The sequence below is a fragment of the Erithacus rubecula genome (assembly GCF_903797595.1).
Source record: "Erithacus rubecula genome assembly, chromosome: 24".
Classification (NCBI taxonomy): domain Eukaryota; kingdom Metazoa; phylum Chordata; class Aves; order Passeriformes; family Muscicapidae; genus Erithacus; species Erithacus rubecula.
In genome coordinates, this window is record NC_136676.1 from 6,731,877 (window position 1) to 6,751,191 (window position 19,315).

The 19,315-nt window shown below is 52.2% G+C and overlaps 1 protein-coding gene and 1 long non-coding RNA gene across 2 annotated transcripts; both read right to left on the reverse strand.

Moving 5' to 3' along the window:
- Positions 1-845: 845 nt before the first annotated feature.
- On the reverse strand, positions 846-1,957 carry LOC306812064. The gene is made up of 3 exons (XR_013776786.1): positions 1,853-1,957; positions 1,800-1,819; positions 846-1,602 (listed from the first exon to the last, which is right to left on the reverse strand). It is a non-coding gene; the product is annotated as an uncharacterized lncRNA (long non-coding RNA).
- A 577-nt stretch (positions 1,958-2,534) lies between these two features.
- Positions 2,535-10,698, reverse strand: GPR157 (G protein-coupled receptor 157). The gene is made up of 4 exons (XM_079326291.1): positions 10,305-10,698; positions 5,371-5,584; positions 3,807-4,001; positions 2,535-2,783 (listed from the first exon to the last, which is right to left on the reverse strand). The coding sequence occupies exons 1-4, from the start codon at positions 10,676-10,678 to the stop codon at positions 2,550-2,552; spliced, it is 1,017 nt and encodes a 338-aa protein (XP_079182417.1). The 5' UTR covers positions 10,679-10,698; the 3' UTR covers positions 2,535-2,549.
- Between the last annotated feature and the right edge of the window lie 8,617 nt (positions 10,699-19,315).

The window sequence follows — 19,315 nt, forward strand, 5'->3', positions numbered from 1 at the left end:
CCTGCAGGAGGGAGTGACAGTCACACCAGGGCTGTGCCACCACCCTGGAACTGCACAGAACCAGTGACAGTCACACCAGGGCTGTGCCACCACCCCACACCTGCAGGAACCAGTGACAGTCACACCAGGGCTGTGCCACCACCCTGGAACTGCACAGAACCAGTGACAGTCACACCCAGGGCTGTGCCACCACCCTGGAACTGCACAGAACCAGTGACAGTCACACCAGGGCTGTGCCACCACCCCACACCTGCAGGAACCAGTGACAGTCACACCAGGGCTGTGCCACCCCCTGAGCTGCACAGAATCAGTGACAGTCACACCAGGGCTGTGCCACCACCCCACACATGCACAGAACCAGTGACAGTCACACCCAGGGCTGTGCCACCACCCTGGAACTGCACAGAACCAGTGACAGTCACACCAGGGCTGTGCCACCACCCCACACATGCACAGAACCAGTGACAGTCACACCCAGGGCTGTGCCACCACCCTGGAACTGCACAGAACAGGGCACAGTCACACCAGGGCTGTGCCACCCCCTGAACTGCACAGAACCAGTGACAGTCACACCAGGGCTGTGCCACCACCCCACACCTGCAGGAACCAGTGACAGTCAGACCAGGGCTGTGCCACCACCCTGGAACTGCACAGAATCAGTGACAGTCACACCCAGGGCTGTGCCACCCCCTGAACTGCACAGAACCAGTGACAGTCACACTCCTGGAGCTGGAAATGTAACCCTGGCTCATCCTTCCAAAAACATTTCTCAGAGCTCTGTAATGGAAAAAGGCAATCTGAGAACATGGAGTCTGTTTTGATTAATTTTGGTGCTCTGTTTTTCTTCAAGCCAAGTTAGTGACAATTTTGCTTTCTCTGTTCAGGGCTGGCTCAAAAAAAACCAAAAAACCAAAAAAACCTGAACACAGCATAATACTACATCTCATAAAATTTGAAAATTTCTATCCTACCTTTCTGCAAGAAGTTTAACACAGCTCCTCTTTCCAAGCCTTTTGGGATTCACAAGAGGTTGAGCTATCAAGGTTGCTTTTTAGCTCTCAGAAGTTTTTTGAAGCCTTTTTAAATGAGAAAAAAACCCTCTTGAAGTCATCTGTGGCACATATAAGATGCCTCCCTCTCCCTTTCAGAGACTCCAGGGAGGCTGAGGAGCAAAACCACCCAGCAGCCCCATGAAATGGGCTCAGGAGCTCCTGGGGACTCCCTGTGTTTGCACAGCCTGTGCACATCAGAGTTTGAATTCACTAATAGAATTACAAAGTGAATGCCAAGGCTTCAGGAAAGAACAGGAGGCACCTCTGCCCACAGGACCCTGCACATGGAACTTGGGGCACCAAACATCTGCTCTGTGCAGTGCTGACAAAGTGTGTGTGCCCGTGGCATTTCACACTCAAAAGAGCCACAATTCCCCTCCAGCTCTGACTGGTGTCCTGCTCCTGTGGGCCACACAGCCCTGCAGCCCAGCTCCTCCTTTTGCACCCCGAGAGCAGCTCAGGGAAAAGGAGCAGAGCAGTTCTAGAAACAGTTTGGGAGTGTGATGGGGCTGCAGAGTCAGCCAGGGAACCCCCAGAGCAGCAGCAGAACCTCAAAAGCAGCAGCAGAACCCCAGAGTAGCAGCAGAACCCTAAAGCAGCAGAACCCCCAAAGCAGCAGCAGAACCTCAAAAGCAGCAGCAGAACCCCAAAGCAGCAGCAGCAGAACCCCCAGAGCAACAGCAGAACCCCAAAACAACCAGCAGAACTACCAGAGAAGGAGCAGAGCCCCCAGAACAGCAGCAGAACCCCCAGAACAGCAGCAGAACCTCCAGAGCAGCAGAACCCCAAAGCAACAGAACCTCAAAAGCAGCAGCAGAACCCCCAGAACAGCAGCAGAACTCCCAGAACAGCAGCAGAACCCCCAGAGCAGCAGCAGAACCCCCAGAGCAGCAGCAGAACCTCCAGAGCAGCAGAACCCCAAAGCAACAGAACCTCAAAAGCAGCAGCAGAACCCCCAGAGCAACAGCAGAACCCCCAGAACAGCAGCAGAACTCCCAGGGCAACAGCAGAACCCCAAAACAACCAGCAGAACTACCAGAGAAGGAGCAGAGCCCCCAAAACAGCAGCAGAACCTCAAAAGCAGCAGCAGAACCACCAGCGCAACAGCAGCAGAACCCCCAGAGCAGCAGCAGAACCTCCAGAGTAGCAGAACCCCAAAGCAGCAGAACCTCAAAAGCAGCAGCAGAACCCCCAGAGGAGCAGCAGAACCTCCAGAGTAGCAGAACCCCAAAGCAACAGAACCTCAAAAGCAGCAGCAGAACCCCCAGAGCAGCAGCAGAACCACCAGAGCAGCAGCAGAACCACCAGAGCAGCAGCAGAACCCTAAAGCAGCAGCAGAACCACCAGAGCAGCAGCAGAACCTCTGTCACTGCTCCTGTCACTGCTCCTGTCACTGCTCCCACCCCTCCCATCCATGCCCAGGCAGGGCAGCAGGAACAGAAGGAAAAACTCAGGGATTTTACCATGTGAGCAGGAACCAGCAGCAGCAGGGGCAGCTCAGGTGCTGGGCACCTCCTTGTCCTGGTCCTTGTCCTGGTCCTGGTGCTGGTGCTGGTGCTGGTCCTGGTGGGGCTGTGGCTGCTGCCAGGAGCCCCGGGAGCCCTGCAGGGCCCAGCCCAGCTGGGCACAGTGGCCGCAGCAGAGCAGGGACAGCAGCCTGGCCCTCACCACCCCCGTGCACAGCACGAACAGGATGCAGTTGGCTCCTCCTTGGAACGTGTTCCCAATTCCCTGCCAAGGAGGAGAGGAATCACACACAGTCATACACATGTGCTCATTAAATTGTAACTCTCTTGGCTAAATTGTTGCTTCGCAATCAATAGAAAAATTGTGTTTAATTGTCATAAAGAAAAGGGAAAAGGAAATGGTTAAATAAAGCAGATAGAGTTCTGCAAATGTGGGAGTAGAAGGATGTGGTAGAACAAGGATGTAGGTTTGATGAGCAGTACCTAGAAATAAAAAGTTTTGACCCTGGATTGGGTCAAATTGGGATGATTCCAAAGCACTGGGAACTGGACTAAGGCCTGTTGTGGGAACATATATTTAATTATATAACTTCAGGAATAATGCACTTGCAGATATTCACTGACTCTGAGAACAAGGAATTCAGAAAAATGAGGGGTTTTTCCCCCCCAAAATCCCCCCAAAGCAGGCCAGGGGGCTGTGATGTGCTGGCAGTGGTGCAGGCTGAGCCCAGCATTGCTGTGGGAGCTGCATTCCCTGCAGCAGCTGGCCCTGGCCATCCCGAAGTGCAGCTTTGCTCTGCAGCCACTAGATGCTGCTGCTGCAGCACAGCTGCATTTCTGTCCCTGCTGCAGCTCCTCCTAAGTCCTGTCACTGCTGCTGCAGCTCCTGCTGCAGTTCTGACACTGCTGCTGCAGCTCCTGCTGCATTTCTGACCCTGCTGCAGCTCCTGCTGCATTTCTGACACTGCTGCTGCAGCTCCTGCTGCAGTTCTGACACTGCTGCTGCAGCTCCTGCTGCATTTCTGTCCCTGCTGCAGCTCCTGCTGCAGTTCTGACACTGCTGCTGCAGCTCCTGCTGCATTTCTGACCCTGCTGCAGCTCCTGCTGCATTTCTGACACTGCTTCTGTCGCTCCTGCTGCATTTCTGGCACTGCTGCTGCATCACCCCAGGCCGGGCTCACCTGTGGGGAGCAGGTGCTCTTGCAACACCAAAAAAGTGATTTTGGGAGCACCAAAGGCTTCTCTGCCCCCAGGTGCCCCCGGGATGCATTTCCCGGCAAACACTCACGTGCAGCACAACCAGGACGGGGTTGTGCACGGCGGGGGAGTTGCAGAGGGTGAGGATGAAGCGCACGGTGCTCCAGATGCGGAGGAAGATGAAGATGACGGGGATGAGGATGAGCTTCTTGTCGGCGATGCTGGCGCGGGGCTGCAGGGCGGGGGCTCCGGGCAGGATGGGGCGGTACTCAGAGAGAGCAGCGTGCTGAGGGACAGGGATGAGAAAAACCTGGGACAGGGACAGGGACAGGGCTTCAAACAGCCCCTGAGTGCTGCAGGGACAGGGACAGGGATGAGAAAAACCTGGGACAGGGACAGGGACAGGGCTTCAAACAGCCCCCGAGTGCTGCAGGGACAGGGATGAGAAAAACCTGGGACAGGGACAGGGCTTCAAACAGCCCCTGAGTGCTGCAGGGACAGGGACAGGGATCAGCAAAACCTGGGACAGGGACAGGGACAGGGCTTCAAACAGCCCCCGAGTGCTGCAGGGACAGGGATGAGAAAAACCTGGGACAGGGACAGGGACAGGGACAGGGCTTCAAACAGCCCCTGAGTGCTGCAGGGACAGGGATGAGAAAAACCTGGGACAGGGACAGGGACAGGGCTTCAAACAGCCCCTGAGTGCTGCAGGGACAGGGATGAGAAAAACCTGGGACAGGGACAGGGCTTCAAACAGCCCCCGAGTGCTGCAGGGACAGGGATGAGAAAAACCTGGGACAGGGATCACCAAAACCTGGGACAGGGGACAGCAAAACTTGGGACAGGGACAACTAAACCTGGGACAGGGGACAGCAAAACCTGGGACACGGGACAGCTCCAGGGTTTTAAACAGCCCCTGAGTGCTGCAGGGACAGGGATCAGAAAAACCAAAACCTGAGACAGGGACTGAGCAAAATTCTTCCAAATCATCTGCAGGATCCTGCCCTAGCCAGGGCTGTGTTTATCCCCACTACAGCTGCAGAAATTTCCAGAAGGACATCTACCCACACCTGGAGCTTTTTTCCCTGGCACAGCTCAGAGAGAAAAGGGATCTCTGGATGCAGCTCCTTCCTCCAGTCTCATCTGGATTTGTCTGTTATGCAAATGCTGTCCTACAAGCCTGGATCCTGTGTGCTCACAAGGAACAGCCACAACTGGAGCTCTGAGCTCCAAAAACCTGTAGGACAGGGGGTCTCCTGTATGGTGCCCAAAGCCATCCAAGGCCTGGATTCCCAAATGGAGCTTTGAGCTGCCAGTACAAAAGAACATTCAGAAACACAAATTACCATTGGAGACGCTAAAAGGACTGAGAATTCCAATCTTGGTACAAGTGGCACAGCAGAAAACTGATTAAAGCTGAATTTGTCCTTCACATTCTGTTTCAGTTCTTACTGTAGCACTTGCCCCATGAGCATCCCACAGCCCCTGCTCGTTCTCAAAGGGTTTTTACACAGTCCCAGCCATTGTGTGAAGCTGGATCAGGGCTGGGGACATTTCAGTGTCCTGAGCCCCTCCTGCCTGGGCAGCTGCTGAACCAGGAGAGAGAAAGGCAGGGGGTGGAAATGGAGGATGGAATCAGCCAGCAAAACACTCACTGCTCTGTTAATGTGCTTCTTGATGAGGATGTAGAGCACGGGCAGGGTGACATAGGCCAGCATCTCCCAGAGCTTCCCTGTCAGCAGCATCCACAGCAGCTGATCCTCAGCGTCCAGGTCCACCCAGCACCAGCCCACAGAGACGTTGGAGGCGTCGTAGCCAATCTTGCCTTGAGCCACAGCAGCCACTGTGATGGCCAGGGGCACACCCCAGCTGGGGGACACACAGGGGTCAAGCCAAGGACAGCCTGAGCTCAGCCCCCCCAGCTCAGGAAATGGGGGCAGAGCCAGGGATCCCCCCAGTGCTCACCCAGACTGCAGCAGGTGGGGCAAACAGGGGAATTGGGCAGGGAATGAGCCAGGGGTGCAAATCCCCCTCTGGGGAGCCTCTGTGGCCAGGGGCAGCCCCCCAGGGATGTGCTGCACAGCTCACTCGGGGTGCAGGACCCATCCCAGCTCCCACCCTTTCCATCCCCTCCTGCACAGGGAGGATCAGCATCCAACAAGGCCAGGCCACAAATCACAATCAAATCACAAAATGTGATTTTCCTGCAGGGCCCAGCCAGCTGGTCCCAAGCTTCACAAGCAGCCAAGTCCCACCTGCTGATCCCAAAGTGGAACTCAGCACACAGAGAAATCCACAGCTTCATTCAGTGATTTAAGTGGAGGTATATTTTCAGAGAAAAATACAATTTCTGAAGGACAAAGAGCCAGGGAAAAGTACTGATAGTAACAACAAAAAGCTAAGAAACAAAGAGGAGCCACATCCACATAACTTGGACCTGAGACTCTGGCTTCCCACTTGACAGCAGGGGCAAACACAGGGAAGCATTTAGGAGAAAAACAACTGTGGTGACACACTTGAATTAAGTCACTCAGCAGCTTGGGCTGCCCACAAGAAACCACGAGGAAGAAGAGAAAAATCCCAGCAGCCAGACAGAAATGCCAGCCCAGCAGTGCCTGGGTGAGTGTGTCACCTGCTCAGGGTGACAGGGGCTCAGTCTGAGCCTCCAGAACAACCCTCCTGCTCTCCCCAGGTGCACAGAAAACAAATCCACAACTGTCCTGCTCTCATTCAGAGTCCCACTGACAGCCTGGAGCAGCTGCAGGGAGCATGGAAAGGATCTTGCCCCCCAAAATCAGACTCCAGACTAGGCAGGCAAACAGCAGCTGCCTTGACCAGATTATCTGAAACTCCATACCCCAAGTGTAGAAAATCCCATGATATTAGATTTCAAAAATGCCCCATTTCCTACTCTTCAATAATGTGTGGATTCACCTATTTACAAAATAAGCTATAAATATAAATATAAGCTGTAAAAAAAATCGAGTCAGCTCTTCAGAACATTTTGTCTCAGGGTTCAGCTGGGAACAGGCAGTGCTAATCCAAGCCAGTGCTGTTATTTAGGGACAGTTGTGCTGCAGGAAGCCCTCCCCACTCTGTTATCAGGGCAGGCTTCTAAAAACATCCCAAATGTCACCACCACCATGAAAGTTTCCACACAATTCAGGATCCCTTTGGTAAAACTGACCATTTCTCAGAAAACAACTGCAAAGGCAAAGAGCTTCCAACCTCAGCACTGCTGGCAGAACTGAGCACCAAGGTGAAGAATTCAGGAGAAATGGCACTTCCTTAGAGAAACCAAGCAAAGGCACAAAGGCACCAGCAAAAAGGAAGTGAATCAAGAAACTAATTTGCCCAAATAATGATCTCATCAGCCAGCTGAAAGAGAATTCAGATAAAGGCAGGTAAAATTGTGATGTGTGGGTGTAAGACAGGACAGTGTAAGGACAGAGAGGCCACAGGAGGAAATAACTCACCACCAAGGAAGGGACCTAAAACCCTTCAGGAGATAACAGCTGAAAGGAAGAATAAAACTGCTGCATAAGCAGGAATGTTAATTTTCACTGGAATAGCATGGTGGGATCAGATGGATATTTACACTAACACCAAGCACAAGGATTGCCAGCACAGTGAAATCAGAAAGGGCCTGGGAAGGAATCAGACATTTCTGTGAACTTCAGCTCCATTTCAGCAGACTGGAAAGGAGAACTGAGACTTGGCTGCTCCTGAGAGCTCCTAATGACAGATCCAAATGCCAAACACCAAAGTTTTTACTGAGCCAGGAGAAGGAACCAGAACACACCCAAGGTGTGTAGGGACTGGAATAAAAAAGGAAATAAAAGCAGAAATATCCCTCTGAGCCTCAAAGAGCAATTCTGTGGGCTGGGGGTCTCCAAAGCACACTTGGATTCAGAGTGTGGGAGAGCAGGGCAGGTGATTCCTCCTAAAAAGGTTGGAAATCCAACCTCTAAATCAGACAGACAGGAATCATTCCTGCAGTACTGCTCTGGTAATCTGGGAATAAAAAACTCCTCCAAGCCAGCAGATTTATGCCCCAAAACAAGGCAAGGTGAGGATCCTGCAGCTCCAGCAGTGCTCAGCCTGCCTTGCCCTGCTTTTCTGGGGTCAGATTGCTCAATAGCCACTAATAACAATTTTGATTTATGCTGCACAGCTGCTTTTCCCCTGGAGGCTCCACAAGCAGGTGATTTGCTGTCACCTGCCTGCACAGGTTAGACAAGGAGCCATCCTGCCAGCATGCAGCTCCTTCTGGGGACAGGAACTGTGTCTGTAAGGAGGGAAAAATCAGGATATCCCAGAGTCCAGGAAGGAGCTCTGAGCACACATTGTAACCAGAACTCCAAATCTGCCCCAATTCTTTGCAGGAGGCAGCCCATGAAGGATTGAGATGAACAATGCAGTAGTTTAGATATATTCCATGGGCATGAATACACATGCATGGTTATAAATGTGTGTATATATATATAAACTCACATATATTTTAATATACAAGCATGCACATGCTATAGATTTTTTTTTGAAGTAAGTATATTTATGGTTATAATTATCAGCACAGCCTGACCATGAAATGAAAACCCTTCAAATGTTTTCAACAATTGGTACCAAAAGCCAAGCAGGGAACAATCCCAGGGTGGGTTCTGTCTGCCTGATCCACTCCTCAGCCCGAGTTTGGACCAACTTGTCTCCCAACAAAGGTGATGTTTTCCAAGCAGATGACACCTGACACTGGGAAATTCAGCAGCAGTGAGGCAGCCCTGCTCATTTGCACTCTGGATGCCAGAACTCACATTTTACAGCTACGTAAGTGTTTCCAAAGCTGACTGCAGCCTTGTTTTCAAAGCTCCTCTGAGCCCAACCAGTTTAAAAGCAGAGCAGAGGCTGCAGCTCTCCAGCCTGGAACTGGTGGATGTGTTAGCACAGGAATCCCTGTGGCACAAACCTGTCTGACAGGTTTGATCCCCTGTGACACCCTCATTTCCCTCAGGAAAATTCTGGGTTCTGGCTCCCAACACGTATTTAGTCAGCTGCATCTCCAAGCATGATGTCCAGGGTTTGATGTCCCAGGTAAGTCCCACAGTGCAGGGAAGGAAGGCAGGGTGATGTGTCACGAGGGGATGGGCACAGAACACGTCCTCACTTGTTTTCTCTGCTTTCAGACAGATGACAGAGCAGAAGCAGCTTTGCAGGAGGCATTTACAAAGCAGAGCCTGACCACAGGTGCTCAACAGCCTTTAAAAAGAGCAAATGGTGCTGATCAGTACCAAGGGCTGAAGGTGGCATTTCATTTTTGTTGTAAAGAATGGAAAATAAACTGAACAAATTCACCCAGCAGCAGCTCAGCTTGAGCATCTCTCCCTCTGTGTCTCCCAGGATTTTTGCAGCTTTTGGAGTGCACAGATTGCAGACAGCTCTGTTTCAGTGGCTCTGTTTCTCTCCACACTTGGTAGCTGACAAGGCTGAGGAGCATTAAAGCAGATGGAGAGACTGAAGCAGAGACAAAAGCCACACAAGCAATTAGCAGACGGGAAAATTACAAATAAGCCAGATTTGCCTGAGCTCTTTGATGTGTCTGGTGGAGCCAGAAGCCCATGAAGGAGCCAGACTTGTTTTTTATATCCATTAAGCAACATGTGGCTCTTTACAGCAGCCTGTCCTCACTCTCAGAGTTCCACTCTCCATTTGCTGGAGGTGAAATAACACAAACTCCTCCAGTGCAGCTTCTCTCAGCTCCAGCAACACCTTGATGTGCCCAGGGCCATGTGCAGCCCCCCAAATGATGCATCTGCTGTTTGGAACTAAAAGGTGATAAATATTTGACTAAGAAACCAAAGAAAATGCCCTACTTGTCCTGAGGGTGTTTTTTTTCCCCTTTTAAACCAGATCACTCCTCTTATAATTTATTGCAAAAGCTTGGCAACACGGGGGACTAAAGGATCACTCTTTTGCTCAGCACATGATTCCACAAGCTCCAATTGCATAATGAAAGCTTTTACTGAACATGATGTGGGAAATCAGTGCCCTAAATAGCAGAAACTGAGACATAAAGCTACACCGTGGTCTGGTTTGTCTTGCCTTCAATCAAACACGCCAAAACAACCTTCAGAGTGCTTCTCCTGCAGTTTCATCACCTGTGGACAACATTCTGCTGTGAGTATGGGATTACAGCGACCTGCCTGGGCAGAGGGGAAGGATCCACAGCCCAGGCTCACAGGTGGAGGTTGGGGAGCCGTGGAAACAGATCCCAAACACAGAGGCTTGGGCAGTATCATGGGCACAAGGTTTGTTTTGTTATTTCTAGAACACCAGAGCAGACTGGAGGGAAAGCAGAAGGCAGGAGTTTCAGTCATTAGAACTTGTCAGAGATTCTTCTAAGCGACCTTGAGCAAAAAAACTTTTCCACATCTCCAACTTTTCAGTTGGGAATGGAAAGGGAGGACGAGCAGGGTCGGTTGGTTGAAAGGCAGCAAAATCCCTGTTTAGGGGGGGTGTGAGGGGAAGAGGAGAAGCACAAAGACTGAAGGGACACCCGGGGCTCCATCCCCAGCGGGTGGGGTCACACGGCACCCACCTGACGGCGTGGAAGCCCCAGAACCAGCCCGAGCCCACGGGCGAGCCCCGGACGATGCTCAGGTACAGGTAGAGGGCGATGGCCGTGGTCCAGAAGAAGGAGCTGGTGTTGGCGAAGGTGGACAGGGCTCCCTGCAGCACGCAGTCCCACGAGGAGCGCTGGAAGTCCCGCAGCACCCCGTAGAAGTAGGAGAGGGCCGAGAGCAGGTCGGCCAGGGACAGGTGGAGCAGCAGCTGCCGCGGGCGCGTCCGCAGCTCCGGCCAGCACGCGTGGGTGCAGAGCAGCAGCGCCGAGCCCACGCACGACACAGCGCACGACAGCAGCACCACGGAGCGCTCCGCCGCCAGCAGCGGCGTGGGGGGCAGCGGGGACATGGGCAGCACGGGCAGGGGACAGGGACACGGGAGAGGGGACACGGGACAGACAGGGGACAGGGGACAGGGGAGAGGGACAGGGACAGACAGGGGACAGGGACAGGGGACACGGGACACGGGACAGGGGAGATGAGGCAGGAGAGAGGGGACCGGGATAGGGAAGAGGGGACACGGGACAGGGGAGTTAGTGAGGGGACAGTGAAGGGATAGAGAGGGGATAGCGCGGGGACAGCCACAGGACAGCGAGAGGGGACACAGAGGGGACACAGAGGGGGACAGCGGGGGGGGGACACAGAGGGAGGGACAGCGAGCGGGGGCAGATAGGGGACAGCCGGGGAACAGCGGGGAGGAGCGAGGGGACAGCGGGAGGGAAGGAGGGGACAGCGGGATGCAGCCCCGCGGGACGGGCGCTCTCTGTCCGCAGTGACCGGCCCGCTGCCCCCGCCGTCCCCGCTGTCACCGCCCCGCCAGCCCCGCCGTGTCCCCAGCCCGGCACCGGCCCGGACCCCGCAGCCGGAGCAGCCCCGGGAGCGGCGGGGCCCGACCCGCCCCCGGCGTCATGTGAGAGCGGCCGGGCCGGCCCCGCTCCGGGAACGGCACCGGGACCGGGAACGGGACCGGGAACGGGACAGGGACAGGGACAGGGAACGGGACCAGGAACGGGAGAGGGACCGGGAACGGGACCGGGAACGGGACCGGGACCGGGACAGGGACCGGGAACGGGACAGGGACAGGGAACGGGACCGGGTACGGGAGAGGGACCGGGAACGGGAGAGGGACCGGGAACAGGACAGGGACCGGGACAGGGACCGGGAACGGGACAGGGACCGGGAGAGGGAGAGGGACAGGGACAGGGAGAGGGACAGGGACCGGGAACGGGACAGAGACAGGGACCGGGAACGGGACAGGGAGAGGGACAGGGACCGGGAACGGGACAGAGACAGGGACCGGGAACGGGACAGGGAGAAGGACAGGGACCGGGAACGGGACAGAGACAGGGACCGGGAGAGGGACAGGGACCGGGACCGGGACAGGGACAGGGACCAGGACAGGGAACGGGATCGAGTTCGCTCCCGCCGGGGCGCACTGAGCGAAACCACCGCGGCCCCGCAGCCCAGAAAACCCTCTTTTTTTCTTTTTTCTTTTTCTTTTTTCTTTTTTTTAACGACAGAGCCGCCCTGGCCCCGCGAGCAGCGGGGAGCGGGACGGGAACAAACGGCGGGGTCGCTGCGCTCTCCTTGCCCTGCTGGGGAATCGCCTTCCCCAAGGACAGGCACAGCTCTCCTCCCCTGCTGGCACAGAGCTCAGGGACTACTGCACCGATCTATGCTCAAACTGCTTCCTTCGGAAACAAGATCTTCTTTCAACGTACCTCAGCTAGCGCTCGGTTAAACTCCAGTCAAGCAGGCTGTACTTTCCTAGGAATTTATTTTTGGAGCGTGATGCCTTCTGCATGCTCTTTCCAGAAAAAGGAAGCTGCAGCAACTTGTATTTCCCCCCCCACACACACACACACAACCTGACAGCAACAGCTTTTTTAACCTTATCATTATTGCAGGCTTTCTTTAGCTACCACCTGACTCCTCAAAAACCCCCACGAGACAAAGCTTTGTCAAGGCTGCATTCCCAGTTGCTGCTCCTACACATTCCTGGCTTCCTCTTTGTTCCCTGCTTTCCCTTTTCCCTTTTTTATAGCACAAGCCCCACCTATCACAGACATCCAGACAAACCACGTCAGCAAACACCCTGCCTTGGTGAGAGCTGCTTTCATTTTGGGTGATGGATGTGGCTCCACAACACAGCTTAATTAAGTCTTGCCAGACAGAGAATCAAGATAAATCCAGAACCTGCATTTCCACTGACTCGTGGCTGTGATTCAGATATTCCTTTCTCCTCAGTTCTGAAAAAAAATGGCTTGTCAGGGTCATCATAAATCGTTGAAATCAAAAATGGAGAAATGGATCTCTGCCTTAACAATCTGAAATAGCACAGGCAGAGGGTTTTCTGCTGGGTTTCTCCCTGTTTTCTAAAATAAGAGTACAGGAAGTTTGCACACAGAAGTCACCACTCACCAGCAGGGCATACTCAGAGTTTGTACTTCAAAACTGAGCAACAAAAGGCAAATAATTCTCACTAAAGATTCCCATCTCCTTCCCTTTTCTCTGCACCTCCACGTGCAATTCAGCATCTCTGTGGCACTCGTGGTGCTGTCACCTCCTCTCTGCAGGGCAGGGAGCAGCTGTGTGCCTGAACACACATTCCTCCTCCAGCCCCAAGGAATCTGCAGTTGCCCAGAGAACAGGAATGTTTGGAACTGCCCAGAGACCCATCTCAATTCAAAGGCAGCATTGTCTGCAGCTCGGGAATAAAAATCTAAGGAAGTCGTTTGTCATACAGCAACGCACACAATGAAAATTCTCCTTTCAGAATTGCACCTTTTTACAGCACAGGGAGATAAAGCAACATGGTATGTGGTGAAAAGACACAGAAAATCTTTTCTAATGACTGGAATTCACCCCACCAGCTACTAAAAGAGCTTCCTGACACACAGGCTGCATCTTATAAAGCACTGGGTGAGCTGTAACTACATAAATTTACCTCCACTGTGAGACAGAATGTACTGATGTAACCTTTTAATTTTTTATATTTTTTTTTAATGGCTTCAACAAGAATTTTTACTTTGCCTTTTCAGCTGGTAGGAAGCTGGGCTGAGGCACAGTTCTCCATTAACTGGGAGCCTGGTCAGATGCCTTGGGGCTTTCAAGTGATGATCAGGAGCTGAGACCCCAGAGCAGCTCTGCAGAATCACAGACAGAGCCTGCTGCTCTGCTGGGTTTAGCCACATCCAGCAGTGGGACACTTCCACCAGAGATGCAGACACCCCACAGAAAAGCACAAATTCTGCTCTGGCCCTGTCTGGAACGCCCCAAGCCCAGCTCTGGCTGGCCAGGGGGACACCTGGGCTTCTCCTGAGCCACATCCCAGCTCTGGGGCACAGACTGAGGGAGGAAAAGCTCTGCAGCAACCACAGCTCTTTGTTCCTGAGAGCTGAGCCAAGAGACCCCGGGCTGCATTTGCCACCCCAGGCTGGAATAACAAACCAACCCTGCCAGGCAGCCCAGCATCCCCCCTGAGCAGAGGTCACTGCTGCCCCAGGATGGCCCCCATCGCCCCAGCTGCCCCCAACAGTTTCACTGAACCCATTAAAATAAAGTTACAAAGCAGATGAGCACTGCAATAACCAGAACCCTTCAATGCCTGGGCTCTCAAGCCACCATGCAGCTAATTCCAGCCCAGGAAGTCAGAACAACTGCTGCTCACACTCATTAGCTGAAAACAATTAAGACCCACAACTCCCACCCTCCTCAGAGGAGCCCAGAGTTAAACTGATCCTGCACAACCTTCCCAGGCTGGGTTTGTGTGAGACCCCAGCCTGAAGCAGAGACTCCAGAACTGCAGCACAATCTAGAAAAAACAAACAAACAAACAAGCCAAGAGTTTTACCAGCACCTGAGCTCTTCATTTCCAGGAGAAGGGGGGTGTTTTTGTCAGCCCCTGCTCCTTGGGGTCACTGCATCAGCTGAAAGGAGCCCAAGGGAGTGTGGGCAGAGAGGTGAAAATCCTCATGCTTGTCCTTTGTGGCTTTTTCTAGCATGTGACCAAAAAAATGTTAAAAAAAAAAATCTACATTTCTTGCACTCCTGGCACAGATTAAGGACTTAATCCTCGACTTCATTAACCCCTTCTCTTCCATTCTGCATAGACACCATTCAGATTTTGATAGAGCACTGCTGAGAGACATCCAGAGCTGCCCAGACACCTCCAGAACAATCACTCAGAGCCTCCAGAACCTTCTCTGAGCAGCTGCCCCCTCCAGACACCTTTCCTCAAGGAGATTCAGAAGACTCAGGTAAAAAACTAACAAGGAAATACATTCCCAAGGTATCTTCTGAGAAAAACGAGCAGCAGGGCAGGCAGGCAGTGAGAGAGGAGCAGATTCCATCCAGCCTGAGCTCCAGGAGCCAGAGTGGGGACAGAACCACCCCAGGTGCCCTCCTGTCACCACAGGAACTGACAATGAGGGAATTAAAGCTGGTTTTAATGTATTCCCAGTCCTCTGGATAGGCTAAGTGAAAATAAGTTGAATTAAAGCTGGTTTTCATTTATTCCCAGTCCTCTGGATAGGCTAAGTGAAAATAAGTTGAATTAAAGCCAGTTTTAATTTATTCCCAGTGCTCTGGAAATCCCCTTTAACCAGCCCAACACTAGAGGCAGCTCCTGGAGTTGCAAACTTCAGCTGTTGGTTTAGGGTTGGAATGGAGCAAATATGACCCAGGACAAAGCTGCTGGATGGGGCTGAGCCCCTGCTGCCCCATCCCAGGGCAGAGAGTTTGTCCCCCCTACACAAAACCCACCCAGAGCAAGCCCAGGGGCTTTTCTTCCAGCAAGCAGAGATGCTCAGTCATTTTAAACAGTTCCATTGGCATTAAAAAGTGTCAGGCTGCAGAGATAGCACAAGAATTCCAGCCAGCAGCTCTCAAAGAAAAAAAAAAAAAAAAGCCTCTGAGCAATGAGAATTTTTTTGCAGGCAGAATGTAATTAGTGACACTGCTGGAACCAAGCCAGCAGCAATCAATGGATTAAAGGATGCTCCAAGTGTTGTGATAGTTATTAATTTCAATTTTAAATTAGGGGATTAATATGGGATATTCCTTCACGCTGCGGCTGTGTGGAGAAAAATAAAGATATTAATATTGTACATTCCATAATGAAGCAGAGCATGCCACCAACAAACATCAAAAATTACACTGAAGACCTGATCACAAGACCCAGCAGCTCAGACTCCAGCAGGGAGGGAGGGCTGGCACTTGGGGAAAGGGCATTACACAGAATGCAAGAGGCTGCTCTGCATCATCTTCCTGGATTTTTAATGACATTTTTCTCATATTCTCATTACCTGTAATAGCAAGGTATGGACTGCAGCTCTTATGTTTAGTAGCTGGAAAATAGGCCAAATGGTGGTAGGAATTTTGGGGTGCAGCTTTCACTGAAATCCAACACTGTGCAAGGGCTAACCACACCTGTGGCTTTAGCACAGGAGAGACAGAAAAGCTGAAAATGAGAGCTGGAAAAAAAGCCACGGTGCACATCAGCTTCCCTGAGCTTCCCAGCAGGGATTTGGAACAGAAAAAGTGCAAGGACAGCTCTGCTCCAGGGAAAGGTGCACGAGAGCCCTCCAGAGGAGTTTGGGAAGGACAAGGAGGGAACAAAACTTGCAGCAGGGGGTTCATCTTCTCCTCTCTGGTGCAGTGACATCCCATCCTGTGGCACTCCTGGCTCAGCTGCATCAGCAGGACCCATCCCCAGGGCAAAGCCCACAATGTGCAGCACTTCTAGGGCAGTATACTTGCTGATTGCTTCCTCCACTATTGCTCACAACAACCAGCTAAGACACTGCCAAAGAAACACTCACAGCTGGCTGCACACGGGGGGAGCTGGGCTGATCCTCCTCTCTCTCATCACAGAGCCTGGGGACAAACACAGAGTCAGGGGAGGAGCTGCAGCAGCATTGAAGGCAAAACTTCCAGGGAAGAAGAGGCTCAAACTCATAAATCAACAGATATCCTGCCCCTCACCCCCAAATCTTGGTTAGGGCTCTAAAAATTACCAATATTAACAAAATAAACACAGCTGACTAATCTGTATTTATCTCAATGAGATCCCAAGTTTCCCACACCAGCACTAAAATAGAGCAACAGTCAAGTGCTGAATAATTTAAGACAAACCTGGTTGGAGTGTTGGTGTGTCCCAGCCTGCACAGAAAGAGAATTCTCTGGGAGCAGAAAGGAGAAACACTCACCTGAGCTGAAGGCAGTGCACTTTGCATGATGTGGGGTTATCCTGCACTCCTGCAGCTCCTGCAAGCACAGGAGAACACAGCTCTGAGGACAAGGAGCTGGGAGCCCTGTCCCACAGCCCCAGGAGCAGCACTGATTGCCCAAGGGCTCTTGTGCAACTCTGAGGGCAAAGGTGCAGCACAGGAGGAGCCCCAGGGCTCCACCAGCCCTGTGGTGCTGCCACTGGCAGTGCCACACCTGGGGCTCTCAGACACCTCAGCCTCCATCCCCCCTCACAACGCCCCAAGTTTCAAATTCCAAAAGCTCCAGAATCCAGTTTGTGCTCGGGCAGCAGAGTACAGTGAGCTGAGACTCTTGGTTCTCTTTTGCTCCCAGTGGAATTTTATTTCCTCTCCACCAAGCCAGCAGCACCTGCAGAGACAGGGGTGAGCACTCCAGGCTCAGAGCAATGTCCAAGCCCCAAACTCCAGGCTCCCACCAAGCCCCAGCATTCCCAGTACCTGGGAGCAGATGTTTTTACAAATACACAGTGATTAAATCCAAAACTGCCATCCACCCAGCCAGGACAGCACAGGGCACAAGGGCTCCATCCCCAGGAGGCTGCACACATTAATTAAAAAAATCAAACTAGACTGTGACCTTCCCACCCTGAGGAAAAAACCAAACCATTCTAAAAGATCAGAACCAGGACCTGACCTGAGCACCCACCTGCCTGTCCTGCAAACTCTGGAAGGAGCTTTGTTTAAGCACCTCACCATCCCTGCAAGGTTTCCCACCAGGATCAGGACAAACCAGACTGTCTCAAAGGCAATTAACAGGTCAGGGACAAGCACAGCCATAGGAGAGCAAAACAATCTGGTACAGAAGAGGGAGATCCTGCTTCATCTTTCCTCCTCCTCGGGGACAGAGCAGAATTGCTGTTTTGGGAACTGTGAAACTTTCCTTTGAGCCACTGAAAACTGAGCATGACAGGGCCAGGGAAAGATGTTTGGGGACCATCCTTGCAGCAAGATAATGACCCTGCTTTTAATTTTTCAAATAATTTTAGCTCCCCTCTGCTGCTTGCAACTTATAAAACTCCCTAGTGATTTAGGAAAGGAGGAAACAAATAAATTCACAAGCACAATGTGAAGAGGTGCCACTCACAGTTTACATGGGCACATTAAGTTGAATTTTCCATTTAAGGGCTCAATTTTTCCCAAAATGGCAATTTTCTCTTTAAATAAAAGACAACATATGACCTGTTTCACTTCACACTGATAGCTGGGGTGATTTACCTGCAGAGATGCTCACAAATCTCAGCAGCTCACCCCTGTCTGCTAGATGCCAGCCCCTGCTAAATCCCACTGTAGGGGTGACAAAGCAGCAGGGAAAAGCTGTTTGGTGGATCATGTAACAGTGAATTACCCTATGAAGAAATCATCACCATAAAACAATAAGTTGAGGGGTGTGGAAGGTGGAAAAACTCTCCTGTTACAGAAATTCTGCATTCCAAGAAAGGTAAAAGGTGCTGTCAGGTGAGATCTGCAGCAATCACTTTGTCAGCACAGAAATATGTGACACCACAAGCTTCATTTAATCAACACATTTGTTTCAGCTCACTCCCAGCATCGTGTCTTCCTCCTGCTGTCACAAGTGGAGTTTTACACTCTGTGGAGTTTTACACTTGTGGAGTTTTACACTCTGACCAACCCAGTCACTGGGCCTGAGCTGGGAACTGCAGAATTGCACAGTCTCACTAAAGATCTGAGAAATCCCCACTGAAAACCTGATTAAACAGATCCTCTGCCCCTGGAAGCTTCAAATAATTCCAGAATGTAAGGCAAAACAAAGCTGAATTTTCATCTGTGAAACGTTTGGGTGAATCCCAGCAAGAGGAGAAAGTCTGAGTGCAAAGTGACCATTTTCACACCTCAGAAAGATTTAGTTGAAATCAGCTACTTCCACTGCCTGTTCTAAACCAGGCTGACTCCAGAACTGCCCCAGGATGCTCAGTGCCTTTTATTCAGCCTGTTTTAATAAACCTTTACTAGTTCTAAGCCATGCAATTAAAAGTGATGTCTAAACTGAGTCCCATATTGTCACCAGCATGAACTGCCATCCCTGGGAAAAATCAGCCTCAACCTAAACAATTCCATGATTCCAGATAAAACATGCTGGTGGCAGAATGAGAACAAATTCTTTCATTTCCCCTTGAGAACCTCAGGTGGGAGAGGAAGGGCTTTGCTTCTGCAAGGGGCTGCAGGAGGGGAGGGGAAAGAAAGGAAAAGGAAATATTCTTTATCCCAGCATGAGAGACAGGGGCAGTTCCTGACATGTTCTAGGGGATTTCGAGAGAAAATAGCAGGGGACAGGGACCAGGACCAGGACCAGGACAGGGACAGGGACTCACAGAAATTACATGGGCACGGGGCAGGGACTCACAGAACTTACCTGGGGCAGGAACTGGGGCTCACAGCGCTCACCTGGGCACGGGGCAGAGACTCCCAAATCTCACCTGGGCACGGGGCAGGGACTCCCAAATCTCACCTGGGCACGGGGCAGGGACTCTCACCGCTCAGTTGGGCAGGGACCGGGATTCACAGCGCTCCCCTGGGCACGGGGCAGGGACTCTCAGCGCTCACCTGGGCTCGGATCTCCCCTGGGCACGGGGCAGGGACTCTCAGCGCTCACCTGGGCTCGGATCTCCCCTGGGCACGGGGCAGGGACTCTCAGCGCTCACCTGGGCTCGGATCTCCCCTGGGCACGGGGCAGGGACTCTCAGCGCTCACCTGGGCTC

Excerpts from the sequence above, each read along its gene's own strand:
- GPR157 (XM_079326291.1), bottom strand. The coding sequence starts at position 10,678 with ATGTCCCCGCTGCCCCCCACGCCGCTGCTGGCGGCGGAGCGCTCCGTG. Across the intron at positions 4,002-5,370 it reads AGAAGCACATTAACAGAGCA|CACGCTGCTCTCTCTGAGTA; the intron begins GTGAGTGTTTTG and ends CCTGTCCCTCAG. Across the intron at positions 2,784-3,806 it reads CCGTCCTGGTTGTGCTGCAC|GGAATTGGGAACACGTTCCA; the intron begins GTGAGTGTTTGC and ends CCTCCTTGGCAG.